This window comes from Rana temporaria, chromosome 4 (assembly GCF_905171775.1).
Source record: "Rana temporaria chromosome 4, aRanTem1.1, whole genome shotgun sequence".
Lineage (NCBI taxonomy): Eukaryota > Metazoa > Chordata > Amphibia > Anura > Ranidae > Rana > Rana temporaria.
Genome location: NC_053492.1, coordinates 183,875,029 through 183,892,684, shown reverse-complemented (window position 1 = coordinate 183,892,684; position 17,656 = coordinate 183,875,029). Strand labels below are relative to the sequence as shown.

General features: G+C 41.9%; 1 protein-coding gene across 1 annotated transcript in view; it reads left to right on the top strand.

The window, feature by feature from the left end:
* LOC120936809 (melanotransferrin-like) overlaps positions 1 to 14,433 on the top strand; it is an 82,348-nt gene extending 67,915 nt beyond the window's left edge. The window contains exons 13-16 of the mRNA XM_040349472.1: positions 2,000 to 2,064; positions 6,174 to 6,361; positions 9,048 to 9,237; positions 13,904 to 14,433. Coding sequence (XP_040205406.1) covers positions 2,000 to 2,064; positions 6,174 to 6,361; positions 9,048 to 9,237; positions 13,904 to 13,971 — 511 coding nt within the window. The 3' untranslated portion in view covers positions 13,972 to 14,433. The remainder of the gene's footprint in view (positions 1 to 1,999; positions 2,065 to 6,173; positions 6,362 to 9,047; positions 9,238 to 13,903) is intronic.
* Positions 14,434 to 17,656: the final 3,223 nt, after the last annotated feature.

Here is a 17,656-nt window from a genome sequence, read left to right as displayed (position 1 = left end):
CTTATTGAACTTAAAAAATTGCACTGACACTCACAAGTAGGCAGCTCTGACAAGAAATGGTAACACTCAGGTAAAAATAAGCAAGACTGCATAAATACTTGTTAAGTGGGCACTTCTATCTAGTTTACCTACAATTATAAATCTTGACCAAAAAATATATATATTTTTTTAATTTTGCTTGTGAAAACTTTTCAAATGTGTAGTTTCATCCCAGTGACATCTGGGAAATGTGATCAATAGTCATTGATTATTTTTGTAATAATCTCTCCTATTTAACTATGTTTTTTTTTTTATTTCAATGTTTTTATTGAGGATTTTCAGAAAAAATAAAGTTTACAAACATTCAGAATGGACATATTCCATTGCCTATTATTGTGCTAATAAGATTTTATTATGTTTTTATCTCAAAGAGCAAAGTATTTGGGTGGCTTCTGATCACTAGGATTATAATATAGAAACCCAATTTCTGGATGTAATGGATTAAACATGTCTTTAGCTTTTGTTGATTTCAAATATCTTGATACGTAAATGGGCAGAATATACATGAGGATATAGACTGTACAGACAAATTATAGCAGTTTGTAAGGCTTCATGCACACAGGGTCTTAAAACGAAATGAGCTGCAAAGCCAGTAAAAAGCAGCTGTAAAAACACGCTTGGCGGTAATGCACGTTTAGTCGCTTTGGCGTTTAGCTGCATTTCTCTGCCCTCTTCTATTTTTCTCAATCAAATCCAATTACTACAGCTTAAAAACGCTTGACGCAGCTTAAAGAGTTCACCCGAAATTTTTTTTTTAACATTAGATTAATGCTAATTTTGTCAAGGGGAATCGGGTTTTTTTTTTAAATCAAAGCAGTACTTACCGTTTTAGAGAGCGATCTTCTCCGCCGCTTCCGGGTATGGTCTTCAGGACTGGGCGTTCCTATTTGATTGACAGGCTTCCGACGGTCGCATACATCGCGTCACCAGTAGCCGAAAGAAGCCGAACGTCGGTGCGGCTCTATACGGCGCCTGCGCACCGACGTTCGGCTACTTTTCGGAAAATCGTGACGCGCTGTATGCGACCGTCAGAGGCCTGTCGGAAGCCTATCAATCAAATAGGAACGCCCAGTCCCGCAGCCCATACCCGGAAGCGGCGGAGAAGATCGCTCTCTAAAACGGTAAGTACTGCTTCGATTTAAAAAAAAACTACCCGATTCCCCTTGACAAAATGAGCATCAATCTAATGTTAAAAATTAACTTTTCGGGTGAACCTCCACTTTAACGCTGTCTACAGCGTTAATGTGTGTTTAGCCGCGTCAGGCATTTTTACAGCTGTAACGCTGCTCAAAAACACCCTTTTTTTGCAGCTTGAAAAGCCTATGCCACTTACATCCTAAAAGCCTTTGTGTGCATGGACAGAGTAACATGGAGTGGCATTTTTGAGCTGTAAAAAAAAAGCCTGACACTACTAGCAGCAGATGTAAAAACGTCCAATGTGCATGAGGCCTTATGAGAACAGAGATAAAATCCTATAGTGTAAATGTGCTCTTAGATTATATTTACAACTGAAAATTTTGGTTTGTTATGGTAAACTACACCCTGTTTGCTGCATCTTTGGTGGTCTCTAGCAAACATCATCCATAATAATAAATGAGAACTCGTGCACAAGAGATGAAAAAAAACATCAAAACCATGTACAACTGATGTGAAAAATGTGTGAGGTGTGAATGTAGCCTAAAGCCCCACACACACTTTAGATTTTCTGCAGATTTACAGTATAGTGAATGCACTTTCAAGTGCATTTGTAGTGCAAATTGGATTTGCCTTTAGTAAATAACCCCCAATTTCCCTTGTATGAGTATAAAAATTTAAATACATAAAGCATTCTTTTCCAGTGTAGGGCACATATTTATATCCAGACAGGATGCATGACAGTGAATATTTATAACACACTAAGCATAATCATTTCTTGCAGCTCTTATCAAAAATGTAACAATATTTTCCTGTATTATTGCAGGTGTTTGATAGAAGCAGGAGAAGTGGCATTCGTGAAGCACACAACGGTTTTTGAGAATTCTGATGGTACGTATCTGTCTGTATACATTATCTTTTACAAGTTGAAGGAAGCCTGTCGGATGTCATTTCAGTGGCATGTCTGGAAAATGCAGAGATCAATGTCTGCTGCTGGGATGCTTCATTTATGTCAATTCTCCATCCTATGATCTGGCAAATTTAATTTTCAATGATCACTGGTTGCATTAATTATTCAATTTAACTGCTTCTTTTAGCACATCTGATTCAATAGTTTCGGGCAATAATAACCATAATTCTATTATACCAAAAATACAAATACATATGATAAAGTAGCAAGGAAAATGAACTTAAAGCGGGAGTTCACCCATTTAAAAAAAATAAAAAAATCTCCCCTTAGCTTCCTGCTCGTTCGGTCTAGGGGAATCGGCTATTTATATTAAAATATGTGCAGTACTTACCCGTTTTCGAGCTGCATCTTCTTCCGTCGCTTCCGGGTATGGGTCTTCGGGAGCCGGCGTTCCTTCTTGATTGACAGTCTTCCGAAAGGCTTCCGACGGTCGCATCCATCGCGTCACTCGTAGCCGAAAGAAGCCGAACGTCGGTGCGGGTCTATACTGCGCCTGCGCACCGACGTTCGGCTTCTTTCGGAAAATCGTGACGCGATGGATGCGACCGTCGGAAGCCTCTCGGAAACCTGTCAATCAAGAAGGAACGCCCATTCCCGAAGCCCATACCCGGAAGCGACGGAGAGGATGCGTCTCGTAAACGGGTAAGTACTGCACATATTTTAAAATAAATAACCGATTCCCCTAGTAATAACGAGCAGGAATCTAAGGGGGAAAAGTGCCCTCTAAGGGTGAACCCCCGCTTTAAGGCTGCATGCAATCAGGCATATTAAAATACTCCCATCTATCTACAGTGGATTTTTTTGCCAGAAACTGTGTACAGAATTCTCATTTTGGCATGTAATTACAAGCGCTTATGCACATTTACTAACATATGGTGTTCAGAAGCATATGCCCATAAACGTATATATATTTCCTTGAAATATTTATTTATTTTTGCCACTAAAATGAATTTGCTCTCATACTGTACGCAGGGCTCAAAATTTCAAGTCCTGAGCTACTAGCCAGGCCTCTAGAGTTACTCGCCACCAGTTGCCCCACCTAATTCATACACTGCCCTGTGCCTAATTGCACCCGAAAACACGCCCTCGTAGATTATCTCATGGAATGACAATGTTTTATGCAGAATCAAGTTACAAAATTAAATATTACCAACAACAACTTTATCAAAATGGGACAGGGCACTGGGGGCAGACCAGAGGGACAGGGCACTGGGGGCAGACCAGAGGGACAGGGCACTGGGGGCAGACCAGAGGGACAGGGCACTGGGGTCAGACCAGAGGGACAGGGCACTGGGGGCAGACCAGAGGGACAGGGCACTGGGGGCAGACCAGAGGGACAGGGCACTGGGGTCAGACCAGAGGGACAGGGCACTGGGGGCAGACCAGAGGGACAGGGCACTGGGGGCAGACCAGAGAGACAGGGCACTAGAATTGGGTCTCTTCCCCATTCTCTTGCTGTCTCCTCTGCAACTCCCATCCATCCTCTTTCTTTCTCTCCGATTCATCTCATCATCAGGAGCCTGTGTGTGCGGCTCCACGCTTGCATGTCCCCACTTTTTATTCAGGCTGGCAGAGAGGAGAGGAGCTGCAGCACAGCGGGAGGGAGTACAATCCAGCGCTGAGATCCACACAACTGCACAGCCATTGACACCATAACACAGCACACATTGAGACCAGTCTGTTCACAGTGCTCAGGCTAAACTGTTGGACACTTACATAGAGCACAAGGAGAAGAAAACTGCACAAACTAGAAGGCTGCCGCTCTCATGTCAGGGCAACTTTCAGTGAGCGCTGCACCGGAGTGGTAATTTTTGCAATCCTCCACCTCACTCATTACTTTCTGCTCTCCAGCTACATTGGTAGGGGGAGGGGGGGCAGGCTCAGAGAGGTCATACTTAATAAGAATTGTAAGGAGAACACCTGTGTACTGCTCTGCCTGTGCGCGGCTCACCAGACTACTTTTCCCGAGCATGCACCTTTCCTCTTCGGCCGCCAATCTCAACGGGACTCTAAGTGTAGGCACAGATTGGAGGGAGAGTGGTCATGCAGCCCTGTCATCCCTCGCCCCCAGCTTAAATCCACTCGCCAAATGCTAGTAGGCGAGTGGAAATTTTGAGGGCTGCTGTACGTATGCATTTACACACAGTGGGGTTGATTTTCTAAAACTGGAGAAAGCAAAATACGGTGCAGCTCTGCATAGAAACCAATCAGTTTCCAGGTTTTTTGTCAACGGCTTAACTGAACAAGCTGAAGTTAGAAACGGATTGGCTACCATACACAGCTGCACCAGATTTAGCATTCTCCAGTTCTAGTCAATCAACCCCCAATGTTTTTACACTCATATGTTCAGAAATTATGCCTGTAAGCTCCTCTCAGAATGCAGGTTTGAGGTATTTTTGTCCTTGAAAGCTTTTCTAAAACACAAAGCTAAACGCCACAATGTGCTGCATTCAGAAACAGAAAATATGAAACGTCCACCCAAGACAGCTGTTTATAGGCAACCCAAATGTCCTGACTCCTCTGCTCACAATAACCATTATTATATTACTTGCCCCACCATCAGTTCTGCATTCATTCCTGGTAGGAGATTTAGAGTGGAACTATAGGCAAAGTAAAAAATTATGCAGTCCACATATAACAACAATTTTATTACCTGTTGATCCAGCCAGTACATCTGTTATTTTTAACTGCCCTTTGACAGACCAAGCTGGCAATTGAAGGGTTGAGACAAATCATTTAATATTGACAGGGGTGCTTACAATGGTCAACTTTTATTTAATTATGTAAAACCTTACTAACAATAGGAACAACTGTAACTGCTTAAAAAGTTTTTGCTAAAGTTAGGGTTTAATTTGTTAGTCGCTTATGTAAAGCCCATCTAAGTCTACTAGTCTCTCTAATGCCAGCTACCATCTCCATAGGGTGACAATACTGCTGTACAAGGGTGGCTACATTGCTCCTCCATAGATACAGTGGAGAAGTGAGTGTTGCCACCCTGAGACAGAAAGTGTGTTGCTGACTGGATCACCAGGTAAAATAAAGGAAAAAAAAGCTGGAAAAAAAAAAGAAAAAGAAAATTAGCACAGCCACCACGTCCGAGGATTGGCATGCTGCAATATATTACATTTTTCGTTCAGATACACTATAAATGAGGGAGGGATTGTCCTTATTACCTTATTGAGTCTCGGTGAGGCCTTAGGCCTCGTACACACGACCGAGTTTCTTGGCAAAAACCAGCAAGAAACTTGCTGGTATTTTTTTTTGCCGAGGAAACCGGTCGTGTGTACATTTTTCGACAAGGAAACTGTCGAGGATCTCGTCGAGCCAAAAAGAGAGCATGTCTTCTTTTTCCTCGACGGGAATGGGGAAATTTGGCTCGCCGAGATCCTCGACAGCCTAACAAGGAACTCGACGAGCAAAACGATGTGTTTCGCCCGTCGAGTTTCTCGGTCGTGTGTACGAGGCTATAGACTTTAGAGCACAGTTGAGTTGTGCTACTAACAATATCAAGTTCATGCCAATGGAAAGTGGATGTGGAAGGAGGAGGAGGGTGCTACCAGCACTAAATTATTGTAGGGGATTGATTGATCAGTCCTAAAAAAAATTAACAATCAGTACAATATTGTTCCTGTATGAATTACTTGTATGGCCACGTAAACCAGTAATGGCAAAATCAGTAATACAATTAAAATGAAATATATATATATATATATATATATATATCATAAACAATTGTTTATATTACAATTAGCAGAACTTATAAAAAATTAAAACATACTATGAAAATATTTTGATCTGTCCTTAAAGTGTAAGAAACATTTTTTTCTTTCCTCTGGTGTGGAAGATTGGCAAAGATGCACAGTGGGGTCCCTTTTTGCTCTTTAACTGCATAATATATGAGAATGAATTTGAAGGGCATGCATAATTTTCCACACCTTGTTACTGAACGTCAATATAAAATTTAGATCTTTCAATGTTTAAATATTAAAATATATTGACACATAGTATGATTTCTTTTAATTATTTTTAGGACACAATATACAAGACTGGGCAAAGGATTTAAAGTCTAGTAATTTTCAGTTGCTGTGTCCTAATGGTGCCAGGGCAGAGGTGACTCAGTATGCAGACTGTAACTGGGCACAGGTTCCTGCTCATGCAGTGATGGTTCACCCAGACACTAATAAACACGTATTGTTTGGCCTGCTGGATAAAGCTCAGGTATGTTCTTTATGATAATTTTGGACAGGAATTCATTTTAAATTGAGATCATCTACTCTCTAAGGCCCCTTTCACACAGGGCGGATCAGTAATGATTTTTTTTTAATAACAAACATGTCATACTTACCTCCACTGTGCAGTTTGTTTTGCACAGAGTGCCCCCCCCCCCATCATCCTCTTCTGGGCTCTGGCGGCTCCTCCCCGCATCAGATAACCCCCCTAAGAGAAGCGCTCTCCCGGGGGGCTACCTTGCGGGCGCGCTCCCGAGTCTAGCATTTGCGTCTATAGACACGAATGCCAGACTTGGACCTGCCCCCTGGCGCTCGCTTCATTGGATTTGATTGACAGCAATGGGAGCCAATGGCTGTGCTGCTATCAATCAAGAGACGGGACCCCGTGGAGGGAGGACAAGCGCGTTTTCCGCTGACAGAAATACGGTGCTCAGGTAAGTAAAACAGGGGGGGCTGGGGGGCGGTCACAGCCAGGTGTTTTTTCACCTTAATGCATCCTAAAAAAAACAGGAGGGTTTACAACCCTTTTAAGTTGAACAAACAGTTCATCTAGGGTCTGGCTGTGGCTACACCATACAGGGATCACTATAGAAATGGTGAATATGTTTTATTTTTTATATTTGTGTTTTTTTTCCTTTGATATTTTTTTTTCTTAACCACTTGAGACCCGCGCTGTAGACGAAAGATGTCCACAGCGCGGCTCTCAACTGCTCCTTTTATTTGCATTCCCCGCACGTGCCGCTGGGGGTGCGCAGCGGGGAAAAACTGTGCCCGGCGCATTGCTGAGATGCCAATGCGCGTGCCTGCCAGTGACAGAGCAGGGACGTGGAGCTCTGTGTGTAAACACAGAGCTCCACGTCCTGTCAGGGAGAGGAGACCGATGCTGTGTCCCTTGTACATAGGGACACAGATCGGTCACCTCCCCCAGTCAGTCCCATCCCCCCCACAGTAAGAATCATTACCAGGGAATACATTTAACCCCTTCCTCGCCCCCTAGTAATAACCCCTTCCCTGCCAGTCACATTTATACAGTAATCAGTGCATTACTAATAGCACTGTTCGCTGTGTAAATGTGAATGGTGTCAAAGTGTCCGATGTGTCCGCCGCAATATCGCAGGCCTGACAAAAATCACAGATCGCCGCCATTACTAGTAAAAAATAAAAAAAAATAATAAATCATAAATGTATCCCCTATTATGTAGGCGCTATAACGTTTGCGCAAACCAATCAATAAATGCTTATTGAGATTTTTTTTTACCAAAAATATGTAGAAGAATACGTTTCGGCCTAAACTGAGGAAATTTTTTTTTTTTTAAATTGGGATAATATTATAACAAAAACTAAAAAATATTGTGTTTTTTTCAAAATTTTCTGTCTTTTTTGTTTATAGCGCAAAAAATAAAAAAAACTCAGAAGTGATGAAATACCACCAAAAGAAAGCTATATTTGTAGGGAAAAAATGATAAAAATATAATTTGGGTACAGTGTTGTATGACCGCGCAATTGTCATTCAAAATGCGTCAGCGCTGAAAGCTGAAAATTGGTCTGGGCAGGAAGGGGGTTTAAGTGCCCTGTAATGAAGTGGTTAAGCCCCTTTTCAATTCCAGAAAACAATTTTAATAAACAAGCGACAAAATAACAAACAGGCATTTACTAGGTGCCCACCATGGAAATCTCATCAATAGATGTGCCAGTAATAAACTATAATGTGCAGTCCTCCTTCACTTACCTCATCCTTCGATTTTGCTTTTAAATGTCCTTATTTAGTCTGTGAAATCCTCACTTCCTGTTCTTCTATCTGTAGCTTCACACCGTAATGCAAGGCTTTCTCCCTGGTGTGGAGTGTCGTGCTTGCCCCCTCCCTTGAGGGGGGGGGCAAGCAGGAGAGTCAGGACGCTCTCTAAGTTGCAGATAGAGAAAGGAGCTGTGTGTTAGTGTGCGTCCTTACTCTCCTGTAGTCCCAGGGAGGGGGCGAGCACGACACTCCACACCAGGGAGAAAGCCTTGCATTACTGTGTGGAGTTACAGACAGAAGAACAGGAAGTGAGGATTTCTCAGAAGAAATAAGGACATTTAAAAGAAAAATCAAAGGATGAGGTAAGTGGAGGAGGACTGCACTAAGGTAAAGGAAGCTATTTAGGAAAAAAAAATTGTACCTTTACAACACCTTTAAGCTTGAGCGTTAAGGAATGTCTTGTCATCTGTCTCCAAGCTCCTGAGAGTGCAATGCTTCAAATAACATGGCCTGTTAGTCTTGTATGCCTTTACGCTATTTTCTTTTTACCATCAAGCAAGGATAGGTTGCGACAAAGTTGGGTGTAAGTGAGGTAAAACTTTTCCACATCCTAATTGGGTAAACTGATTGTTGTAAACCATGATAACTGAAAACAACCTTCACCCTTAGAAATAACATAGGTAATGGCTACCTTCCACTTTTTTTTTTCTTGGTACAATACTATTATTTTCAGACTTACTTATGCTCTTTATTTTTTCTGTATTTCTGTGGAGAATATGTACGTTTCTGATCTGTTGTAACCCATTACAAAACTGAAATGAGAACTCTTATGCATGCAGCCAGCACTGTAGCTATAAACAATTAAGCGATGCTCTATTTATGAACCTTGTTCTTGTTTAATGTGTTGTCTATTATTTATATTCTTTATTTTACTCTACAGGAATATTACGGGAGAGAGTATAGCTCTGAATTTAAAATGTTTGATTCTTCACGTTATAATAAACCAGATTTGATCTTCAAGGACTCTACATATAAAATTGTTCCAGTCAAAGAAAAGAAAACATATGAAGAGTGGCTGGGTAGAAATTACATAGACTCTTTAGAGGGTCAGCAGTGCTCATCAAGCAATGGTAAGGAATGCCCAGTATATGCAATTCCGCCGTTCATATACAGCAGTATCCAAGAAACGTTTCAGACTGGTACCATACAATAATTTGTAGCCATATATCCAAACGGGTCACCATATGCAGATCGGCACACCACGTGATCCGCGGAGCTCCGCTGCTGCCTCGGCCATAGGGAAGGTCGTGGATTCGGCCTAGCTCCCGGATCGGCACCCATCTTGGTCCACCTGGCAGGGGCCTAGGTGAGCCTAGAGCTGCGTGCTGACGTCATCACCCGGCCTCAATTGCTCGTGTTCGGCCAGCTTCTCTGGTAAGACTAAGCAAGCACTAATCTTCCTATACAGTGGGGGAGATGTGGACCATAATACATTGGGGAGATGTCTGTGGATATTACAGTGGGGGAGATTGTGGATATTACAGTGGGGGTGATTGTGGATATTACAGTGGGAAGATGTCTGTGGATATTACAGTGGGGAGATGTCTGTGGATATTACAGTGGGGGAGATTGTGGATATTACAGTGGGGGAGATGTCTGTGGATATTACAGTGGGGGAGATTGTGGATATGACGGTGGGGAGATGTCTGTGGATATTACAGTGGGGGAGATTGTGGATATTACAGTGGGGAGATGTCTGTGGATATTACAGTGGGGGAGATGTCTGTGGATATTACAGTGGGGGAGATGTCTGTGGATATTACAGTGGGGAGATGTCTGTGGATATTACAGTGGGGAGATGTCTGTGGATGTTACAGTGGGGGAGATGTCTGTGGATATTACAGTGGGGGAGATGTCTGTGGATATTACAGTGGGGGAGATTGTGGATATTACAGTGGGGGTGATTGTGGATATTACAGTGGGAAGATGTCTGTGGATATTACAGTGGGGGAGATGTCTGTGGATATTACAGTGGGGGAGATTGTGGATATTACAGGGGGGAGATGTCTGTGGATATTACAGTGGGGGAGATTGTGGATATTACAGTGGGGGTGATTGTGGATATTACAGTGGGAAGATGTCTGTGGATATTACAGTGGGGAGATGTCTGTGGATATTACAGTGGGGAGATGTCTGTGGATATTACAGTGGGGAGATGTCTGTGGATATTACAGTGGGGAGATGTCTGTGGATATTACAGTGGGGGAGATGTCTGTGGATATTACAGTGGGGGAGATGTCTGTGGATATTACTGTGGGGAAGATGTCTGTGGATATTACAGTGGGGGAGATGTCTGTGGATATTACAGTGGGGGAGATGTCTGTGGATATTACAGTGGGGACTATATATGGTGGTGATCCAAAAAATGTATGTGCGTTATAATTAATCAAAATTAGTCGATTAAAAAAAAATCGATTAATCGAACACGAAAATTTTAATCAGTAACAGCCCTAATATATACATATCTTTATGCCTACTGTGTATATACAGTTGGTTCTATAATGGATTGATTAAGGAGCCTATTTCTAAGGCAGTCATTTATACCATATGTACCAGAAAAATTCACCTGCAATGAATATTTGGTGAATGTCACATTCACTGCTTTATTAATATGCCCTATATTGTTAACAATAAAAGTATATCACTTTATTTTTTCAGAAATAATAAAAAGGTTGTTATGAGGCCATTTTAGGTAACAGTAGTGATTACTATAATTATTTAAAGCGAACTAGTGTTCACTGAAAACAGGCATGCTCAAGAACACCTAAAGATGCCTGGACATATTGTTACATATATATATATATTGTCACAAGTATTGGGACACCTGCAGACGCATGAACTTTAATGGCATTCCGGTCTTAATCCGTAGGTTTAATATTGAGTTGGCCCACCCTTTGCAGCTATAACAGCTTCAACTCTTCTAGGAAGGCTGCCCACAAGGTTTAGGAGTGTGTCTATGGGAATGTTTGACCATTCTTCCAGAAGCACATTTGTGAGGTCAGGCACTGCTATTGGACGAGAAGGCCTGGCTTGCAGTGTCCTCTCTAATTCATCCCAAAGGTGTTCTATCAGGTTGAGGTCAGGAATCTGTGCATGCCATTCAAGGTCCTTCACCCCAAACACGTTCATCCATGTCTTTATTGACCTTACTTTGTGCATTGGTCCAAATCATTTGGTGGAGGGGGAATTATGGCGTGGCGTTATTTTTTCAGGGGTTGGGCTTGGCCCCTTAGCTCCAGTGAAGGGAACTCTTAAGGCGTCAGCATACCAAGACATTTTGGAGAATTTCATGCCTCCAACTTTGTGGGAACTGTTTGAGGACTCCCTCATTCCTGTTCTAACATGACTGCGCTCCATTCCCCAACTAAGTTCCATAAAGATATGGATGAGTGAGTTTGGGGTGGAGGAACTTGACTGGCCTTCACAGAGTCCTGACCTAAACCCAATAGAACACCTTTGGGATTAATTAGTGCGGAGACTGCAAGCTAGGCCTTTAAGTCCAACATCAGTGTCTGACTTCACAAATGCACTTCTGGAAGAATGGTCAAATATTCCCATAAACACACTTCTAAACCTTGTGGACAGCCTTCCAAGCAGAGTTGAGGCTGTTATAGCTGCAAAGGGTGGGCCAACTCAATATTGAACCCTATGGCCTAAGACTGGAATGCCATTGCAGTTCATGTGCGTGTAAAGGCAGGCGTCACAATACTTTTGAGAATATAGTGTACCTTGTAAAACGTCTTAAAAATTATAGGTAGTGTTAATATGCAGATCATAACATAGGTTCCTAAATACTGTGATCCTGCCTCTTGAACCCTACTGTTGGTCCATCGTAATCTCGGGCAACTTTAGTGACCAGTAAAGAGTTGGTGATACAAATGGGGTGTGTCCCAGTATGACTTGAGCATTAAAGTTAGTATTTACATATTCCAAATACTAGGCTTCAGGGCTTCTGAAAACTCATGGTTATTATCATACATGCATCTTCAGGTACTTGCTACACATGTATACCTTCAGTGTGGGAGAACACTTTAAAGACAACATGCTGCCACCTTTGGCAATTACCAGGTGTAATATTGTTCCAGAACAATGGAGCCAAATACCTGTTAATCCTGCCAGTAAGTCCACCTAATGCAGCTTCCTGTGATGGGGTGGCAATGATGCTATACTGAATTCAGAGCAGAGATGCCACTCTTGTGTAGGCTGGGCCTGTTTGCTCTACAGTGGGATGATGAAACATGTTGCAGGAAGGGTGGGTATAGACATTATCGCTGCTGAATCTGCACTTACAATTTTCCATTAGTTTCCCTGCATAGTCTTACACGTACCTGTTGACCCTGCCAGCAATGTGCAACTGTGATGGGGAAAAAGCCTGCTGCAATACTTAGACATTTAGAGCAGCATTGTCACTCTTATGTAAGTTGTGTTTGCTTGCACTACATTGGGATGGGATGTTGTAGGGGGAGTCGCTGTCAGCATTATCACTGCTTATTCTTCAGCCGATAACTTGTCAATAATCACTTGACCATACTTTGTCCTATCCAGTGCTTTCTGGATTGACAGCACTGCTTCTGTTGCTGAGAGCCTCCCACTGTGAGCTGAGAATTTGGGATTTAGCTCACCCAGGGAAAAGAAAATAGTTTTTTAAATTTAATTTGATAAGACTTGTGCCTCACTGGGTTTGGGATTAGTTAGACTATCATACGGGAGACTTTAGACCAGTGGTTCTCAACTACAATCCTCAGGACCCACTAACAGGCCAGATTTTTAAGTATCTTTGAAGATGAATTTCCCTACAATACCTATAGCAGTGGTTCTCAACTCCTCTCCTCAGGACCCACTAACAGGCCAGATTTTAAGTATTACCTTGGGGGGATGCAGACTAGAATACTGCAATCACTGAGCAACAAATGATATCACCTGTGATATATTTCAGTTATCTAGCAAACTTTTGTTAAACTGTGGAAAGGCTTGTGTATATTGCGTGAGCTGGATCCTCTGTGTTTGGCATTTACAAATGGGAAGCCACTGAAGCTTCAGCTGTAAAGGGGATCTCATTGAAGAGGCTTGCAAGCAGAGCATAGGCGTGCGCACAGGGTGTGCCAGGTGTGCCCAGGCACACCCTAATCACCTTGTGCAGCACAGATTCCCCCTACTGCCTAGGTCGCCCCCCTTCCCCTTGCAGTGCCTCCGGCTTCTCTACTCTCCTCTCCCTCTGGCTGCTGCTGCAGCGATGTTTTAGGATGAGGAAGGGGCTGGTAAATATGTAACTTACCGGCCCCTTCCCTTTCATCCTGAGTGATCGGTAGTATGTGTTTGAGCTTTGGGATGCACACCCTAATGCAATAGGCTGCACACACCTATGAAGCAGAGTAATACAAATACGCACTGACTCTGTGATCTGGGGTGTCAGATGTAATCCTAGTAGCCTATAAATATAGAAATTACTTTTTTTAAGATTGTCAGAATCAGGAAACGGTCACCAAAAGATTACAGACACAGCTACAGCCTTCATGTCATACTATGATGCTGGTAAGCTATAATAAAGCCATTGTATTGCTGTTGCCATGAAGGCAGCAGCAAAGACACATAGTGCTCAAAATAGAAAAAATACTTTTTTCCCAAGAATTAAATTATAGTAATAGAACTCCTCTTTTAATTATACCAAATCACTTTAAAATTAAAAGGGTATATTCTAAAACTGACATTAATTTGTTTTATTTTTTTCTCCTGCAGCTTTAACTTCACAGAACATCGCCTTACTGCTAATTAGCAATATCCTACTAATTAAGTTTTCTGCATAATTACCAACTACTGAGTCATCAAGATGTCCTTGGAAATGTGATGTAAAAACTTGGAGGTTTTCTCTCTTTTTACTGAAGGCAAGATCGCCTCTAAGTAATAAAGGGACATGTTATTCAGTGTCTGAGGACCTGCAAACTCTTTGAACTTACTCGAGTGAGAAAAGTCCATGATCTCAGCATTCCTCTGTCTTTTTAAAGAAGTCCAAGTCGAAATTCTCTATTTATTTAATGCATTTTATATAATAATTTTGCAGGAGGAAGGTATATGTTTACATATGTTATATATGTATTGATTCAGATTGTGTTCAAGTATCTGTATTTTGGATTAATAATGTGTAGACAAGCCTCACCGATCTGCTGTTCACCTAAAACCTTCACTGATTAGGTAAGACTTAAAGGGGTTGTAAAGGTTCGTCTTTTATTTTCTAAATAGGTTCCTTTGAGCTAGTGCATTGTTGGTTCACTTATCTTTTCCTTTTCTTTGTTTGAATTTCTCACTTCCTGTTTCTCCTCAGTAAGCTTTCCACCATCATCCGAGCGGTGGAAAGTCATTTAGAACAGCTTACTGAACACCTTACTGAGGAGAAACAGGAAGTGAGAAATTCAGACAAAGAAAACAAAGAGAGGGAAATGAAAGGAAAAGGTAAGTGAACCAACAATGCACTAGCTTAAAGTAACCTATTTAGAAAATAAAACACAAACATTTACAACCCCTTTAACCAATAGACGGTTCTGCTAGGTACACACGGGCCAAAAATCGTCTGAAAACGGTCGGTTCGGAGTTACCGGACGACTTTCGCTCTGTGTGTACAACTCCTCATCCGACAGAAGTCAATCTCAAGACCAGCTTGTGTCGAGCGAGCATGCTGTAAAACCAGCAGCCCATCAGCATCCGATAAGCGCTTGCAGCCAATGGCCGCGTACACACGATCGGTTCAACCTATGAGAATGGTCTGATGGAGCGTTTTCATCGGTCAAAACCGATCGTGTGTGGGCCCCATAGGTTATTTAACCATCGGTTAAATTTAACCGATGGATTCCTAACCGATGGGAAAAAAACGATCGTTAGTAGGCATAACCATCTGTTATGCATCCACGCATGCTCAGAATCAAGTCGACGCATGCTTGGAAGCATTGAACTTCGTTTTTTTCAGCACGTCGTTGTGTTTTACGTCACCGCGTTCTGACACGATCGGTTTTCTAACCGATGGTGTGTAGGCGCGACGGACCATCAGTCAGCTTCATCGGTTAACCGATGAAAACGGTCCATCGGTCCGTTCTCATCGGATGTACTGATCGTGTGTACGCGGCATAACATGTCCGCCCAGTCTGTCTGCTGTTAGACTACTGAATCCCTCCCATCATTGTCATCTTCACAACAGGCAGATTACAGTCAGGGGCGGACTGACCATTTAGGCACCCGGGCACTGCCCGAGGGCCCCATGTCACTACGTGACCCCATCAGGGTTGCCAGCCTCAGTAAAACCAGGGACAGTCTGTAAAAATCTGTGTTTTAAAAAAAATCCCAAGATTATAGCTGCCCCACCTCTCCCCAGTACCTTTTCAGTATGTGTATGTGTATTCTGTGTGTATGTATACTGTGTGTGTATATTGTGTGTGTATACTGTGTATGTATACTGTATGTGTGTGTGTGTGTGTGTGTGTGTATACTGTGTGGCCCCATAATCTATTGTCTGGGGGCCCCATAATCTCCTATTGCCCCGGGGCCCCCATGAGTTGTCAGTCCGCCCCTGATTACAGTAATTGTTCTGTAGTAAAAGATAAGAACTGGAAAGACTCCTATAAACATAGGAAGTGTGGACACGACACAGGGCAGCTCTGAATTTCTGACGTGATCAACATGTATATTTTTCTCGCCTATTAAAAAGATATAACAAACTGCTCTCAATGCTTATTTAACAGACCACCAGGTAGTAAATATGAGTATTTCCCTTTTGGGATTTACATACTTTATACACTTTAACTATCACTCCATTCTCCTCATAGCTATGACCTATTAGGAGATAAAGAAAACTTTTTTTATTGTCCACACACTGGTCACTCCATCTACTGGGCCTGGGAGCTGGTTGCCAGATTTAATGCCTATTAAATACAATTAGGGACACGGGTCGGCCACATTTTGGCTTTGAATAGATTTTTCATTCATCGCATTCAATGTGATAATTCAGAGCCACTCCTGGTATTTTTGGCTTATGCATTCTGTAATTCCAGCTACCTTTTCAATTACCCAGCAGCATTTTAGAGTATTTCAATATTATTGTCTCAATTTACTAATTGGTTATAGTTATGATTTGTTTTTAATAAGGTTGTATGCATATTTCTAATGTTGTCCAGTTAATTTTTATACAAGGAATTCATAAAAATAATCCACCGTAAAACTTTTAAACTAGTACAATTTAAAGAACGTTTGGGCACCTCTGTATTTCAACTTCCTTAAGACTATATTACAATGACTGGCAATAAATGATGATGGTAAAATACTTTGGCTTTGTTAATTTTATTTATGTAGAATGCATCCCAATATTCAGTATTTATTCAGTATTTAGAAATGAAATAATAAATTAAATAAGACAATCCACACTTACAATCAGTGCCAGGACGTGGCACCCAATTACTCCTCCCCCACTGAGCTGACATGATCATGCTTGCACATCCACAATTATAGTGGCTGGGCTGGCACAAAGGGCATAAATGACAAACTTTGCCTGCTGTGATTAAGGTTACCAACTTTTGGTCTACAGAAATATCTAACAAAATGGGGGAATAAGTATGTTGTGCATTGGTTAAACTAATTTGATAAGCACAGAGAAACTGAGCCATGATTTCAATAACATTATGATAGCATCAATTTGTTCAATTATATTGAAACCAAGGTAGCATATAAATCAAAATTGAAGAAAGACTCTCCTGGTGTAATCTGAAAATCAGCTGCAAATTTAACAGCTGGTCTTGCTTTGTGTCTTAGAATCACTGTGGGACTCCACTGTGACTTTGACAGCTGGTCCTGTTCTGCTCATTGTATCAGGGACAGCTCTCATTGCTCCTGATACACAGAGAAGGACTTAAAATGACAACTGGGTCCCTCATATTACTCTGGGGGATTGATTATCTTGTTGTAATCTGTGAGGCTGGGCTGTCGGTTTAACACCATTAGCTGATGAAAGAATCCTTTGCTGCCGCTGCGTTGGCCAAGTCCTGATTACAAAATTATTAAAAAAACTAAAATGGCTGATCCGCCTCTTGCATTTATCCCATACAATCATTTGCAACATTATATACAAATGCTTGGATACAGAGATAGATCGGAATATCAGGGAGATAGCATGGAAGAATGTTAGAATATTTAGTTGTGTCTAACTCCTGGTGGTAACTGCTGGTACCGAATTGCCAGGGGTTAGTGCAGCAGGATCACTATAAGTTATAATAAGGGGGCTTGTGGGCAGCAGCAGAATCTACCCAGTGCATGACTGTGGTGATGTACAGGGGGATATTGGCATCTTGGCACAGAGGGTATGTCAGGGTTAAAATAGGTCTTCTACAGTTTATACACTGTGTGCGGTCTATATTACTTAATCCTGGCATCTACATTATGAATTGTTTACCCCTGACCTCTGCGTTCTGCCCTCTGCCATTCTTACTACTGACCTCTGAACTTTGAATTACT